The sequence below is a fragment of the Heptranchias perlo genome, chromosome 2 (assembly GCF_035084215.1).
Source record: "Heptranchias perlo isolate sHepPer1 chromosome 2, sHepPer1.hap1, whole genome shotgun sequence".
Lineage (NCBI taxonomy): Eukaryota > Metazoa > Chordata > Chondrichthyes > Hexanchiformes > Hexanchidae > Heptranchias > Heptranchias perlo.
In genome coordinates this window covers 90962663-90974720 of record NC_090326.1, presented here as the reverse complement: position 1 = coordinate 90974720, position 12058 = coordinate 90962663, and the positions used below count along the sequence as shown (strand labels likewise).

At 38.4% G+C, this 12058-nt stretch overlaps 1 protein-coding gene across 2 annotated transcripts in view; it reads left to right on the top strand.

Annotated features, from left to right (window-relative positions):
- The window catches only part of LOC137341120 (glucocorticoid-induced transcript 1 protein-like), a 240240-nt gene that overhangs the window by 215972 nt on the left and 12210 nt on the right, over positions 1 to 12058 (top strand). For both annotated transcript variants that reach the window (XM_068004073.1, XM_068004064.1), the window contains exon 7: positions 9924 to 10044. In XM_068004073.1, the coding sequence (XP_067860174.1) occupies positions 9924 to 10044 (121 nt within the window). The remainder of the gene's footprint in view (positions 1 to 9923; positions 10045 to 12058) is intronic.

Here is a 12058-nt window from a genome sequence, read left to right as displayed (position 1 = left end):
TTCTATTAAACCACAGTAGGTGGTAAGCTTTTGATTTCTGTTATACATTGTGCACAGTGGCCAAGTGGAGGACTGCACGTCTACAACAGGGAAAGAAAAATATCTGGACAACCGATAGTTCTATTTTTTATCATACTACTTGCTGTGTGGAAGTTGGGTTAATCCTGATTCCTAATGACATGTGTTTACCTTGTACTAGAGCTAGAAAAAGAGAGAGGGAACAACATTGAATTCTGGCTGAGGAACATCCCACAATTGCACTGCCAGAGGGGGTGGTGGAGGCAGATTCAGTCGTGGCCTTCAAAAGGGATGAGTACTTGAAAGGAAAAAATTTGCAGGGCTACGGGGATAGGGTGGGGGAGTGCAACTAGATGGATTTCTCGTGCATAAAGCTGGCACGGACTTGATGGGCCGAATGGCCTCCTTCTGTGCTGTAACCTTTCTATGATTCTATGACTGGACAAACCATGAATAGAAGGCTAGAGAAACATGGGGAGATTTTCAGGTTGGGCCCAAAACGGGCGTGATATTGGTGGTTCGTGTGTTGCGCCCACCCAAGGCCACAGTCAGGAGGCCTGAACCATTTTCAAGTTCAAGCCTTGTTTAAATGTTGTTGTTGTGCTGCAGGCATCAAATGGGTGCTCCGCTACAGCTTGCAGGTTTGGTGTGGCAGAAAATTGGCCAGCTTCTACACAGAGCCAGCTAGCAGGTACAGCCTGTTGGGGGAATGAAAACGGGCCACAACGGACTAGAAGATTTTTGTGGGGCCAGGAGGAGCATGAATGCTCCTCTTGACCGCACAAAAATCTTCAAGAGCAAAAATGACATTTTTTGGAGCAGCCTACAATGGTCCCTTCAATGCATGGAAAAATTGGGAAAATTTACACTTTGCATGCTCTGCCCATTTCTCCGTGAAAATTGCAATTAGGGTCCTGCAACTGGAGTAGGACCCAGATTTGCATATTTAAGCAGCCTCCTGCCTGTTTCTGGCAGGCGTGCCTGAAAATTGAATCAGGTGAACAAACAGATGTTCAAGATCCCCACCAGATGTTCCTCTACCGGTTGCCTGTTTTTCAGGTGAGAAACAGGTGGCCTGCAGTTGAAAATCCCCCCACTTGCCATGAATCAGCAAATTGCTGAGGGCTGCTAGTGAAGGAGCAGGGCCACAAATGACCCCTGGGCAGTATTGAGTATCACTGCACTGAATAAAACATTGCCATTCTTCATGGGTATTATTACTGTACTGAGTGGCATTTGGGTGCTGTTGGCTTATGGTATTTTGGTTTTATGTTGGTAAAATTGCAATCTCCGCGTAACTTCTATAGAGTCCCCAAGGTGGGAATTCTCTCTCTAATTACTGATACTTAAAAACAAAAGTTGTCCTCTGCATTGAGGCAGACCCAGGATATATTCTGCTTATTCCTTAGCTTGCGATTTCTGCTAGGATTTTTAAAAATGACAAGCAATTTAGATATAATCATTAAATAATAGCGACCTTCATTAGTTACAATGCTTTGTTAACCATTGATGCATAGCACAAATGTTTTTAATGTGATATTATCGCTTAGTTAGAGAAACAAAACTTTTAGGCTGCAGTAATTTAAGAATTTCCAGCTCTATGGATAGCAAATTACATGGGAGTTAAAGACTATTGTTTGATTATCCCCCCCCCCTGCCCCCGAATCATTAGAGAGTTTGATAATGTAGCTGATTTTTAAAATAGCTACATTATTTTAAAGGTGTAAAATGCGCACTATACAAAAATTAACTCCAAACTGCGGTTAGAGTACTTGAAAGACAACGGGATGAGTGAGAAATTGCCCCAAAATGGAAGGCAAAGCATGTGAATCGGTATTCTGAGAATCGGCCAAACTGGATTGAATATGTATTCGTCATGTTGGTAGATGGCGTGCTCGCTGATTGTGGTGGATGTAGAGATGGTAATTCTCCAGACCAGGTTTCCCCCACTAGTTGCACATGCATTAAAGTTTTAGTCTCGTTAGTGTTTCAACCTTTACAGGGAGGATGTGCCTGTTTGGTTTATCTACTGGGTACGGAGGTTGAATGATTGAGAAGATGTTATCCCCTGCGACCCCTCATAACACAAAATCTAACTTATGTTTGTAGATGTTCTGAATTACATTATTGTATCTAAAGATTGCTGCTTTTTTAATGTAATATGACATGTAATGTGTCTGTGTGTGGTGTGTGTGTGTGTGTGTGTTTAAATATTTATATTTATTGTTAAGTTGCTCTGTAGTGGGATCCACTAATACATAAGTAAGTAAAAGTAATTTCAGCATTCATTTTCAAGTAGAATTTACTGTTTGATTCTTGTGTTCCAAATTGTCTCAGATTGAACTAGTAGTGTATTCAAGAGGAATGCTAGAATTTGCCAGATATAAATGTACATTTAATCATGTGAGGCTCACTGTTGAAAGAAATCCTAATACAAAATGTAAAACTTGTGCAATATGGCACAGTCCTGCCATTTGTATGTAATATATTGGAGAGCTATTCATGAAAACAGTATATAATGTGCTAACTTTTAACTTAACCTCAGAATATTATTGTGAACTAACATTGTGATGTCTTATGTTGAGTTAATAAACTGATTTGTTTCACAGCATGAAACACAGCTGTGCTACTTTTGTTAATAAAAATTAAACTGTCCTGAAGACTCAATCCAATGTTGCCCTTCCAATATTTATTTCAAACTAATTTTTAAAGCTCACTTCTAGACAAACTAAAAGACGTAAAGAGAAAAACAAATAAATATAAAACTGCTTGAATGAAACATTTTTGTGTTTAAATGTTTTGGGTGATATAGCTATTTTCTTTGACTTGTATAAGAGATCACTATGCTTTGCATGGTATTTGAATGCAAGAATTTTATGTTTGGACTATAGTAACACATAATATGAAGACACCATTGTGTGTGAGATTGTGTAATCTCAGTTTTCTGGTGATCCTCACGTATTTACTATGGGTGAGCAAACTTGCACAGTTCAGGATTCATGGACAGTAAAATGACCATAACTCTTTGAGCCTTCTCTAATCTGCAGGTTTAACAACCTGTGTATTCCATCATGCGTGCTTTGGTTCATAAAGGAAAAATACAGCGTGTGTCCCCTTGAAAACCATCTGTGGTGTGGTGGCCACAACCTACTTTGCACCAAAGTTGTGCTCCTTTTGCTGCCATTGACCAACTGCAAAGGTCCCTCTGCCAGCTTAGCTGTGCTCAGTCTTCATGCAGTGGAGAGTAGGTACCCCATTTCACCAGCAGCAGGACCTGTTGGCTGCCCTTGGTCTGAGTAACCCATCAGGCAAAGTAATTTCTGGGTTAAAAACAGAAAATGCTTGAATTACTCAGCAGGTCAGGCAGCATCTGTGGAGAGAGAAACAGAGTTCACGTTTCCATTCGATGACCTTTCATCTGGGTTGTGGGCACTGCCGTCTGCAAACTATTCTGGGGAGCCACAGTGAGGTTTTGGATGAGCTGCAGAGACCGATGTCCCAGGCTACTGTGGGCAGGACGTGTGTCAGCAAAAGTAAAATATAGGTTTGTTACAGTAAAATGAGATCTGTTTTATTTGACAATGTTGTAAGCTCTTGGAGTCACTTGGGTCTGTTCATGGAATCCTTAAGAAATAGAGGTTTGATGCAACAAGCAGACTTTATCACATTTGTTGTGACAGTAATAATTTAGCTCTATACATGTGTTAAGAATTAGAATTGATAGAAAATTGGCACAAGTTTTTACATATAAAAATATATAATTTTAAAAATATGTCCACATCAGAGTGGCAGGAAGTGCAGACCTGACCAGTAAATGAACAGGCCAGTCATTTCTCCCCCTGCCTGTAGCGATAGTGTGGTGTGGAGCTCCTATTAGCAGGGAAGCTATTTTCTATTGGGTGGTAGTCACAGACCAGTGCTGTGCTTTCCACTCTCAAAGAACCATTGATCTTTGCCTAATTATTCCCCCCCACCTTTTTTATTTTGAGTTACCTCTAGGGGAGGGAACGCCTGGTTAAACATCCCCAAATCTTTGCTCCCTGCATGCAGTTCCAGTCAAGTTTAATATACATTTTTTTGCAAGAAACTACATATCAACGTGGGCAAGCTGCATCTTGATAGCTGTTCCCTGAAATTCTGCCAACTGAGGTTGAAGAAGGCTGCTGCTGCAGTATGGAAAGCTATTTACAATGTTGTTCTTCCTTCACCAGTATATTCTTTACCATCTTTAACGATCAAAATTTAACCTTCTCTGTTCTGTATTTTTATCTCTCTGGATTCTCATTAACTTTTTTTTTGTTTTGCTTCTTCACAATCTATTTTGGGCTGAATTTATGCTGTACTCTGGGAAGTCAAACCAGTGTGGAACATCTCGGGTTTTTATTGTGTTGGGTAGTCTCTTGAGTTATACTGCCGCTTTCGCTATTGATGTGCACCTAAAACCACTTTGCACTGATTCAAAAGTGACAATGTGAATGCAGCTTTTAAATTACTTTCCCTCAAGGCTTATTGCTCTTTCTCCCTTTGTTGCACAGCAACATGAAAACTTTATATCCAGTATTCCTCTCCATGGAATATTGATGATATTGCTGTAAAAAATTCTGCTTTCAAACCTCTGCATGTCCCTTTCCTGATATGAAGACAGTCACAAATATAATTTCACTGCAGGTAACAGAGGCAGTCACTTGTTGCCAAAACCGCTGTCAATTGGTTCTGCATTGGAATAGTAGGAGCTCTATGAAGCAAACACAGACCGAGGCAGTGTTTGAAATGCCTATTCCCAGCATTAAGTAGGGCTTTTCGTGCATGCATAGCAGTCTAGAGGTTTTACAGCTGAAATGGGATTACCAAACAGAAGTGCAGTTTGTAGAACAATTTTAATTCATCTTTATGTGTAAACAAATTGTTTTAGTAGTCAGATGTCTCAGACAACAATAGGGAAGCTTTGTAGGTGTAGCATACAAAAACATTAATGACCCCCACCCCAGTAGGAGCTTAACCTTAAGACCAGAAAACTGTAGGAGAAGCAAGGGGAGGGAAGGGGGTAATGCAGTTCTGAATCCATCCACATAAATCACATTCAGTACATGGTATTGTACACAAGAAAAATGGAGATTTCTTGGGAAATTATAAAAGGAGATTAAAAAGTACTAGTGATTGTAAATGGGCTACGAGCTCACATTTTCATTTTACCTATTCATATGACTGACACAGAAGAGGTTCAAAATGAAGCAACCTGGCAATATTTACACAGCTAAACCATATTTTACAGATAGTGCCTTCAGTGTTTCCCAGTTTTGCATCATCTTCTGTACACTTACTACCAGCATTATTATCATAAAATATCGTCTCAAAAATCTTTCCCAGGAATGGACTGTGAAGTGCTTGAGCTTTAGTAAGTGTTGAAAACTGGAAATAAGTGCGGTTCGCTGACACAGCATCTGTTGATGGTTTTATATTCAAATTTATTCAAAAAGCTCACTTCTGCCATTAAGAAATAAAGCACACTGCGTTGGGGACTGCTGTGTGTTTATCCGAATACTGTCCCACAATCCTTTGTGGCCCCGAAACCCAGATATCCAAGTGGACGTTCAGGAAGCTCGGTTTCTCCTGCCAAGAGCAGCGTTAGCAGTCGGAATCAGGAGGCAAAGACTCAAGAATGAGGCACTCCAGTGAAAAATAACTTCTACGTGCCACCAAGGCAAGTAAAGATGCTTTTCAGATGCCCTTGCTACCCTCGTCCCTGGTGTAGAAATAGTCTGGTCACTCTGTGTCAGTATATGTCCATTTGAGAACAATTATTTTTGTTTTCTTTTAAATCTATTTTTCCCCATATAGGACCATGTACTAAAGTGATTCTGCTTGTATGCTTGTACATTATGGATCTATCGATGTTGCATTGTCAGTACTTGTGAGATACGTTGATGTGAGCCCTAGCTGTGTGTGGGTACAAGCTAGATATCTCCTTTTGTAATGTGTTGTTATTTCTAGCTATAAACCATTTTATTCTGTAAAATCTGTGTCAGGCTGTGAGGAGATGTGAAGGTCAGGACTTATGTATTCAGGAAGATGCAAAATTGTCATTTGGAAAGATGTGTTGCACACCATCCTAAATTGAGACTACCGGATTAATGTTGTTTTTATTTTTTTTCCCATCTCTCTGGTGCTGGTTCATGCTGGGGTATGATTCCTATTCTTCATGTCACAGAATCGTACAGCACAGAAGGAGGCCATTCGGCACATCGTGCCTGTGCCGGCTGTTTGAAAGAGCTATCCAATTAGTCTCACTTCCCTGCTCTTTCCTCATAGCCCTGCAAATTTTTCCTTTTCAAGTATATATCCAATTCCCTTTTGAAAGTTACTGTTTAGGCAGTCCATTCCAGATCTGAGTGTAGATGGTGAGTGTCAGCAGGCTATTTGGTATGGGGAGGGGAGGGAGGGGCTTACAGATAAATTTTGATCTGCTCCTTTACCTGAAATTCTCACACGCATTTTTTTTTCCAGCAGGAATTACTAGATAGTGATCAAGAATGCAAACCCTGTCTTTGCACTGATTCCCCAGCCAGTTGTAGAGCTCTTGCTTCTGCCTTGGCTGAGGTCAGCTGGACAGGGGACCATATCTGTTATTTGCTTGATTTGTTTACAAAGAGAAGTACCTTTTATCAAATGATGGTACAAGTCATTCATGAAGATGTCCAGTCCATATTACCCTGCTTTCCTTGTTGGTGGAAGATGTACAGTAGCAAGTCACCCAAAACCATCAAGGGGGTACTGCTTTTATTTGAAAAAAATGACCGGCAACATTTTTTATTTAATTTACAAATACGAGATGTAATGATTACCATGCAGCATCATTCACTTGTAAATCATACAATAAAAGGTTTGCCAAACCCTTCCCCACCCACCCCACCCCACAGAAGTTCAAGCTGGGAATAATGTCTTCAACCTTTAAGAAAATCTTCTTGCACCAGTGGATAGAAACATTTTGTTAACAGCAATTATATACCAAGAACAGCTCAGCTATTAATAATTGGCATAAAAACCAAAAGCAAAATACTGGAAATCTGAAATAAAAACAGAAAATGCTGGAAATACTCAGCAAGTCAGGCAGCACCTGTGGAGAAGGAAACAGAGCTAACATTTCAGGTCGAAGACTCTTCGTCATAATTGGCATAAACTGCTTCAGGAATCTTGTTTTCTGTTTTTCCCTGAGCAAAATAAGTACTTTTTACCAAAATTAAAAGGTGTCTACCTTCAAACCTGGCGACAGTACAATAAACTGTATATCATGAAATGTATGTAGTCCTCTGGAACAGTAGACAAGTATAAAATTTGTAGCTGAGCTTGTGATTTTATTTTAGCTAGTCTCTTAAAAAGTTGTGCTTACTTACTCAGTATCTTTGGGACATTCTACATTAAATGACCTGTTCAGAACAATGAGCTTGTGTTTAAAAATTTCTTTATTGTTCCGATCCTATTTCTATAAACAATTGAATTATTAACAGTAACTACATTGGAAAATGTTCTGAAGTTTGCAGTCTAAATTCACGTGCTCTTTTGAGGGAAATGGTTGTGAAAGGAGGTTATTCTCTTGTGTGTGTTCATGTGGTTATGATGCACATGCTGAATGTATTTAATGCCTAAAAAAAGGCAGTGCAACACTGGTACAGTACAGGTCATACATATCCTTGCTGCCCGCTTCTTGTTTCGAGTCATGTTCCAGTGGATTGAGGGTCAATAACCCATTAAAAAAATTTATAGCTGTGCCTTTTAAATCCCTGCATCGTAGTAATGAGTTAATGTAATCTCTTGTAGTTATGCTTGCAGCCAAAGCAAATGCTAATTTAAACTAAAAAACATGGCATGTCTGCTGCCAGCTCAGTAACCCTGTTTTTATACACGTATGTGATGGGTACCACATGTTGTCGCAAGATGAGAGCTGCTCTTTTAACCCAGTCAGTGGAAGAAAGATTAGTTTCTCTCCACAAAATACTACTCATCATGTACATATTTAATCTATGGATAAAATATTTTTTTTTCTTTGATTGCTGAATATGACTAAAACAGAAGCAGAGAATATGAGGTTATCCATTTAAAATCCTGATTTCCTTGTTACATGGACATTTTGGATCATAAGTGTACAATTCTGATTTGGCGCTGTGCTGATTTGATAACTCTATCATCAAATTTAGGATGTTTCACTGTGTAGTGCCTGATATTTGTGCATATTGATTTTCCTCAGTTGAAAATTAAGTACTCGATGAATCTATGTGTGCGCAGAATTCAAAATAATTTGATTAATAAATAAAACTGTACATGTAACTAGGGGCGGAGTGGTACACAGAATATTAGAAAGCAATCACAATTGAGAGTGTACTTAGCCAAACTTGGAGAATCGTGGTTAAGAACAAGTTAATTTTCCATTCTAGAATGTTTTCTTTCAAAGGGTGTTTGAGACTGGACTTACAGTCGCTGAATATTTAGGACACAGTGAGGACAAAAACTACAGCAAAATTGGGGAGATACATAGAATTACACAGAAATTCCAATATGGAAACAGACTGTTTGACTAACCAGTCTGTGCTCATAGAGAAACTGATGAATGAGCACATTAAAGAAGTGAACGATTTTTGTACAGCTGGATTGGAGAGGGGGTAGGGATATTAAATATTCTATTACGTAAATATTCTATTACCTAGGTTCAAGTTGTGCTTTTATACACAAGTTCAGAACATAACTGCTGATGTATACAATGTTAAATATTCATTGCCTCCATTTGGAATTTTCATAGCAGTGAATAAGGATATGCATAAGCACAGTCGGGTTGATAGTGGTAATTTCTGTTAACGATGCGGTGAAGTAAGAAGTTGTATTGATCAGTGTACTGTAACTGAGAACTCAGCAGGGGATGGAGCTTGGAGTACAGATCCTGTAAAGGTGGGAAAGGTCACTGACTGTCCTGCAGTCAGGAAGAGAATAAGGTCCCAGGCTTGTGTGTGCTATAAGCTCCAGTTGCCTTGGATGCATGCTGTTTTCTTGTTCTAACAGTCGATTTTCAGTATCACTTACATTACATTGCAGTGTAGTTATTCAAAGAATTTTGTTAAAAGAAGCATTATACATTAAAGTCCGTTGAGCTGTATGCTAAATATTGAAGCAGGATGTTTAGTGTAAAAACAAATCGAAGTCTAGTTTTTTGAGAAATAAAAGACAAATTTACCCTGTTATGGTCTTCCAAAGTAAATATTTTTTAGAGGATTTAATATTTATTAAACCTGTTGGCAGGCATTTATTACCTGGTAATATCCTGCTCCCATTGAAAAGGATGTTTGTCTGAATTTTTCCACTTTGGCTATTTAAAAAACCTTTTCATCTGTTAATGCAGAGAATATGTGATCAGCTTCTATCCTTTCTATAAAGGCAGGATGAATTACCTTTTTGGTGTATATTTGAGTTTCTTCATTTGTCCTATTTATGTATCATGTGGATTTCATTTTTACATTTTAATACAATTAAATTTTTCATGCAGCTTCACGCTCTTCACTTTTACATCTTTTAACATTTACATTTTAATTTCAAAGTACATGATAGAGTTTACCCGTATTGTGTGTAATATGTCTGGTTCGAAGAGTTTGCTCTATACTGCTGTGATATACTTAGAGCTAAAATAAACTACTGTATGCAGTTTTATGCTACATTAATACCATCTTGAAGCTTACACTTGTTCAGAACAGATGATATCTTGTGCTAAAACAAATGGATATTACTGCTTTTCATCTGAAGCAAAGTCTTAATGCCAGGACTGAAATCCATTGTGCATCTGACATTTGGATTAGCTGTATCTGGACTAATTTGTTCCCTTACAATTTGATGATCTTCAGTATTCTCTTCCTTTACATTTACAGACAGCGGGAGTAGCTCACCCCTCCCCAAATATGCTTCATCACCCAAACCAAACAACAGCTATATGTTCAAACGAGAACCCCCAGAGGGATGTGAGAAAGTGAAGGTCTTTGAGGAAATGTCGTAAGTATTTCTTTTATAAATTTTTTTTATTACTGACTACTTTTTGGAAATGACTGAAACACACTGCACCATTTAGTATTAAATAAATAAATTGCATCTTTAAAGTTTTGCAGCAAATATTGTAGCATCCTTCTACAAACTGGGAATAAAAGGGAACAATGTTTGTGGTTTGGAATCTATATTTACGTGGGTATTATCATAACAGCAAAATAAAAGTTCCAATTCTTTATTCAACACAAACATTTTGGAATATTTGGCAATTAAAATCCAAAAATGCCTGCTGATTCTTTTACAGTTTCTTATCAGTAAATACAGTGCTAACCTCACTAGGATGCTGAGTTATGGCTCTTCTTTCATACACATTAGAGGGCCATAACTGCGTACATGTGAGCATGGGATATTCTTTTGCACCAAGGGATGGAGCTCCATTCCCAATGAGATATTCTACAAGGAAACCTCTGGTAGAACCTACAAGTGCATCTTTAAATGAAAACAAACTCGTGCTAACTGTTCTAATTAAAAATAATAAAATGTGCTGTACCACAGAATAGGGTAAAGATGCATGCCAGTATTACTCTGTGATCTTAATCGTTCAAGAGATGTCAAGTCTTGTGCTTCCCCGCAAAGAGGGAGAGAAAATCCGAGGGATTAGACACATCAGGTCATTTCTGTGAATCTCCAAGAGGCCGGATCAAGAGCAGCATTGATAGAGGGAAATGTATATAACCTAGAGAGAAAATAAATGTAATTTTTAATATGTTAATAAATGTAAGCAAGTTTAACTTTGATAACTTACCATTGGTATCTTTGGTAGAATATGGCATTATTCTGCAGTTTACTGCCATGTGGTGTCTTTTTTGTTTACAAATATAATCTAGTGTGAATGACTGGATTCGGTCACACATTTTATATCCATCATACTAATATGTGCAACTTGAGATACTTGGACTATTTCCACTCAAGCAGAGAAGGCCAAGAGGAGATTTAATATAGGTTTTTAAAATTATGAATGTTTTTGATAGGGTGAATAAGAAAGGACTATTTCCTTTGGTTGAGCAATCAACGATGAGATATCATGAATTTAAAATTGCCATTGAGACTGAGGAGAAAGGTTAGGAATAATTTCTCTACGCAGTGGATTGTTGGAATATGGAATGCTTTGCCACGGGGAATAGCTGGAGCAGAAACTATTGTACCTTTTGAGGGAAAGTTGGATCAATATTTGAAACAGAGGAAGATACAAGGCTATAGGGAGAGGTCAGGGTGGTGGGATTAGTTTTGGATTGCTTTAGCAAAGATTTGGCACAGAGACAGAGGACTGAATGGCCTCCTCCGGTGTTGTACACTTCTATTGTGCCAGTATTTCAAGACTTAGAAAATTATAATATATACTGCACATTTAAATAATACAAAATATTGATTTCTATAAGAGGAATAATAATAAATGAATTGCCCTGGAGATTACAGCATTAATTTACACCATGGTCACTCGTTCGCCCTGTAGCATACACTTCAATGCTGCAGCCACAAAATGTAATTAATAGTTGCCCTATGGTATTCCTTGTAAAGGTCACAAAAGCATATCCATTTATATATCAAATCCACATGATTTACTAATAAACATCAAATATTTATATACACAGGTGTGCAGTAGGGGACAGGAGAATAACCAGTTTATCCACAAGCAAAGAAGAGATGGTAATTCAGCAAAATTAATAAACTGTGAAAGAAAGCTGAAAAGATCATTTATAAAAAAGGAAATACACAAATTAAATGAAAAATAAATGAAATAGAATAATGGAAAGAAGGGTGGCAGAAATGGGAAAGGGAAGAATAGATTTATTGAAAAGGGGGCGGGGGGGTCAAATTGCAGACGGGAAACCCGGAAGTACGGGTTTCCCGGACGACCTTACAATTCTGACGAAGGACATTTTTTTTTGTTGGTTTGCTGTCCAACTGGCCGGCCTGGTTGTCCCGGGGTGGGGGGGGGTTGTTGTCGGGATCGGGAGTCATC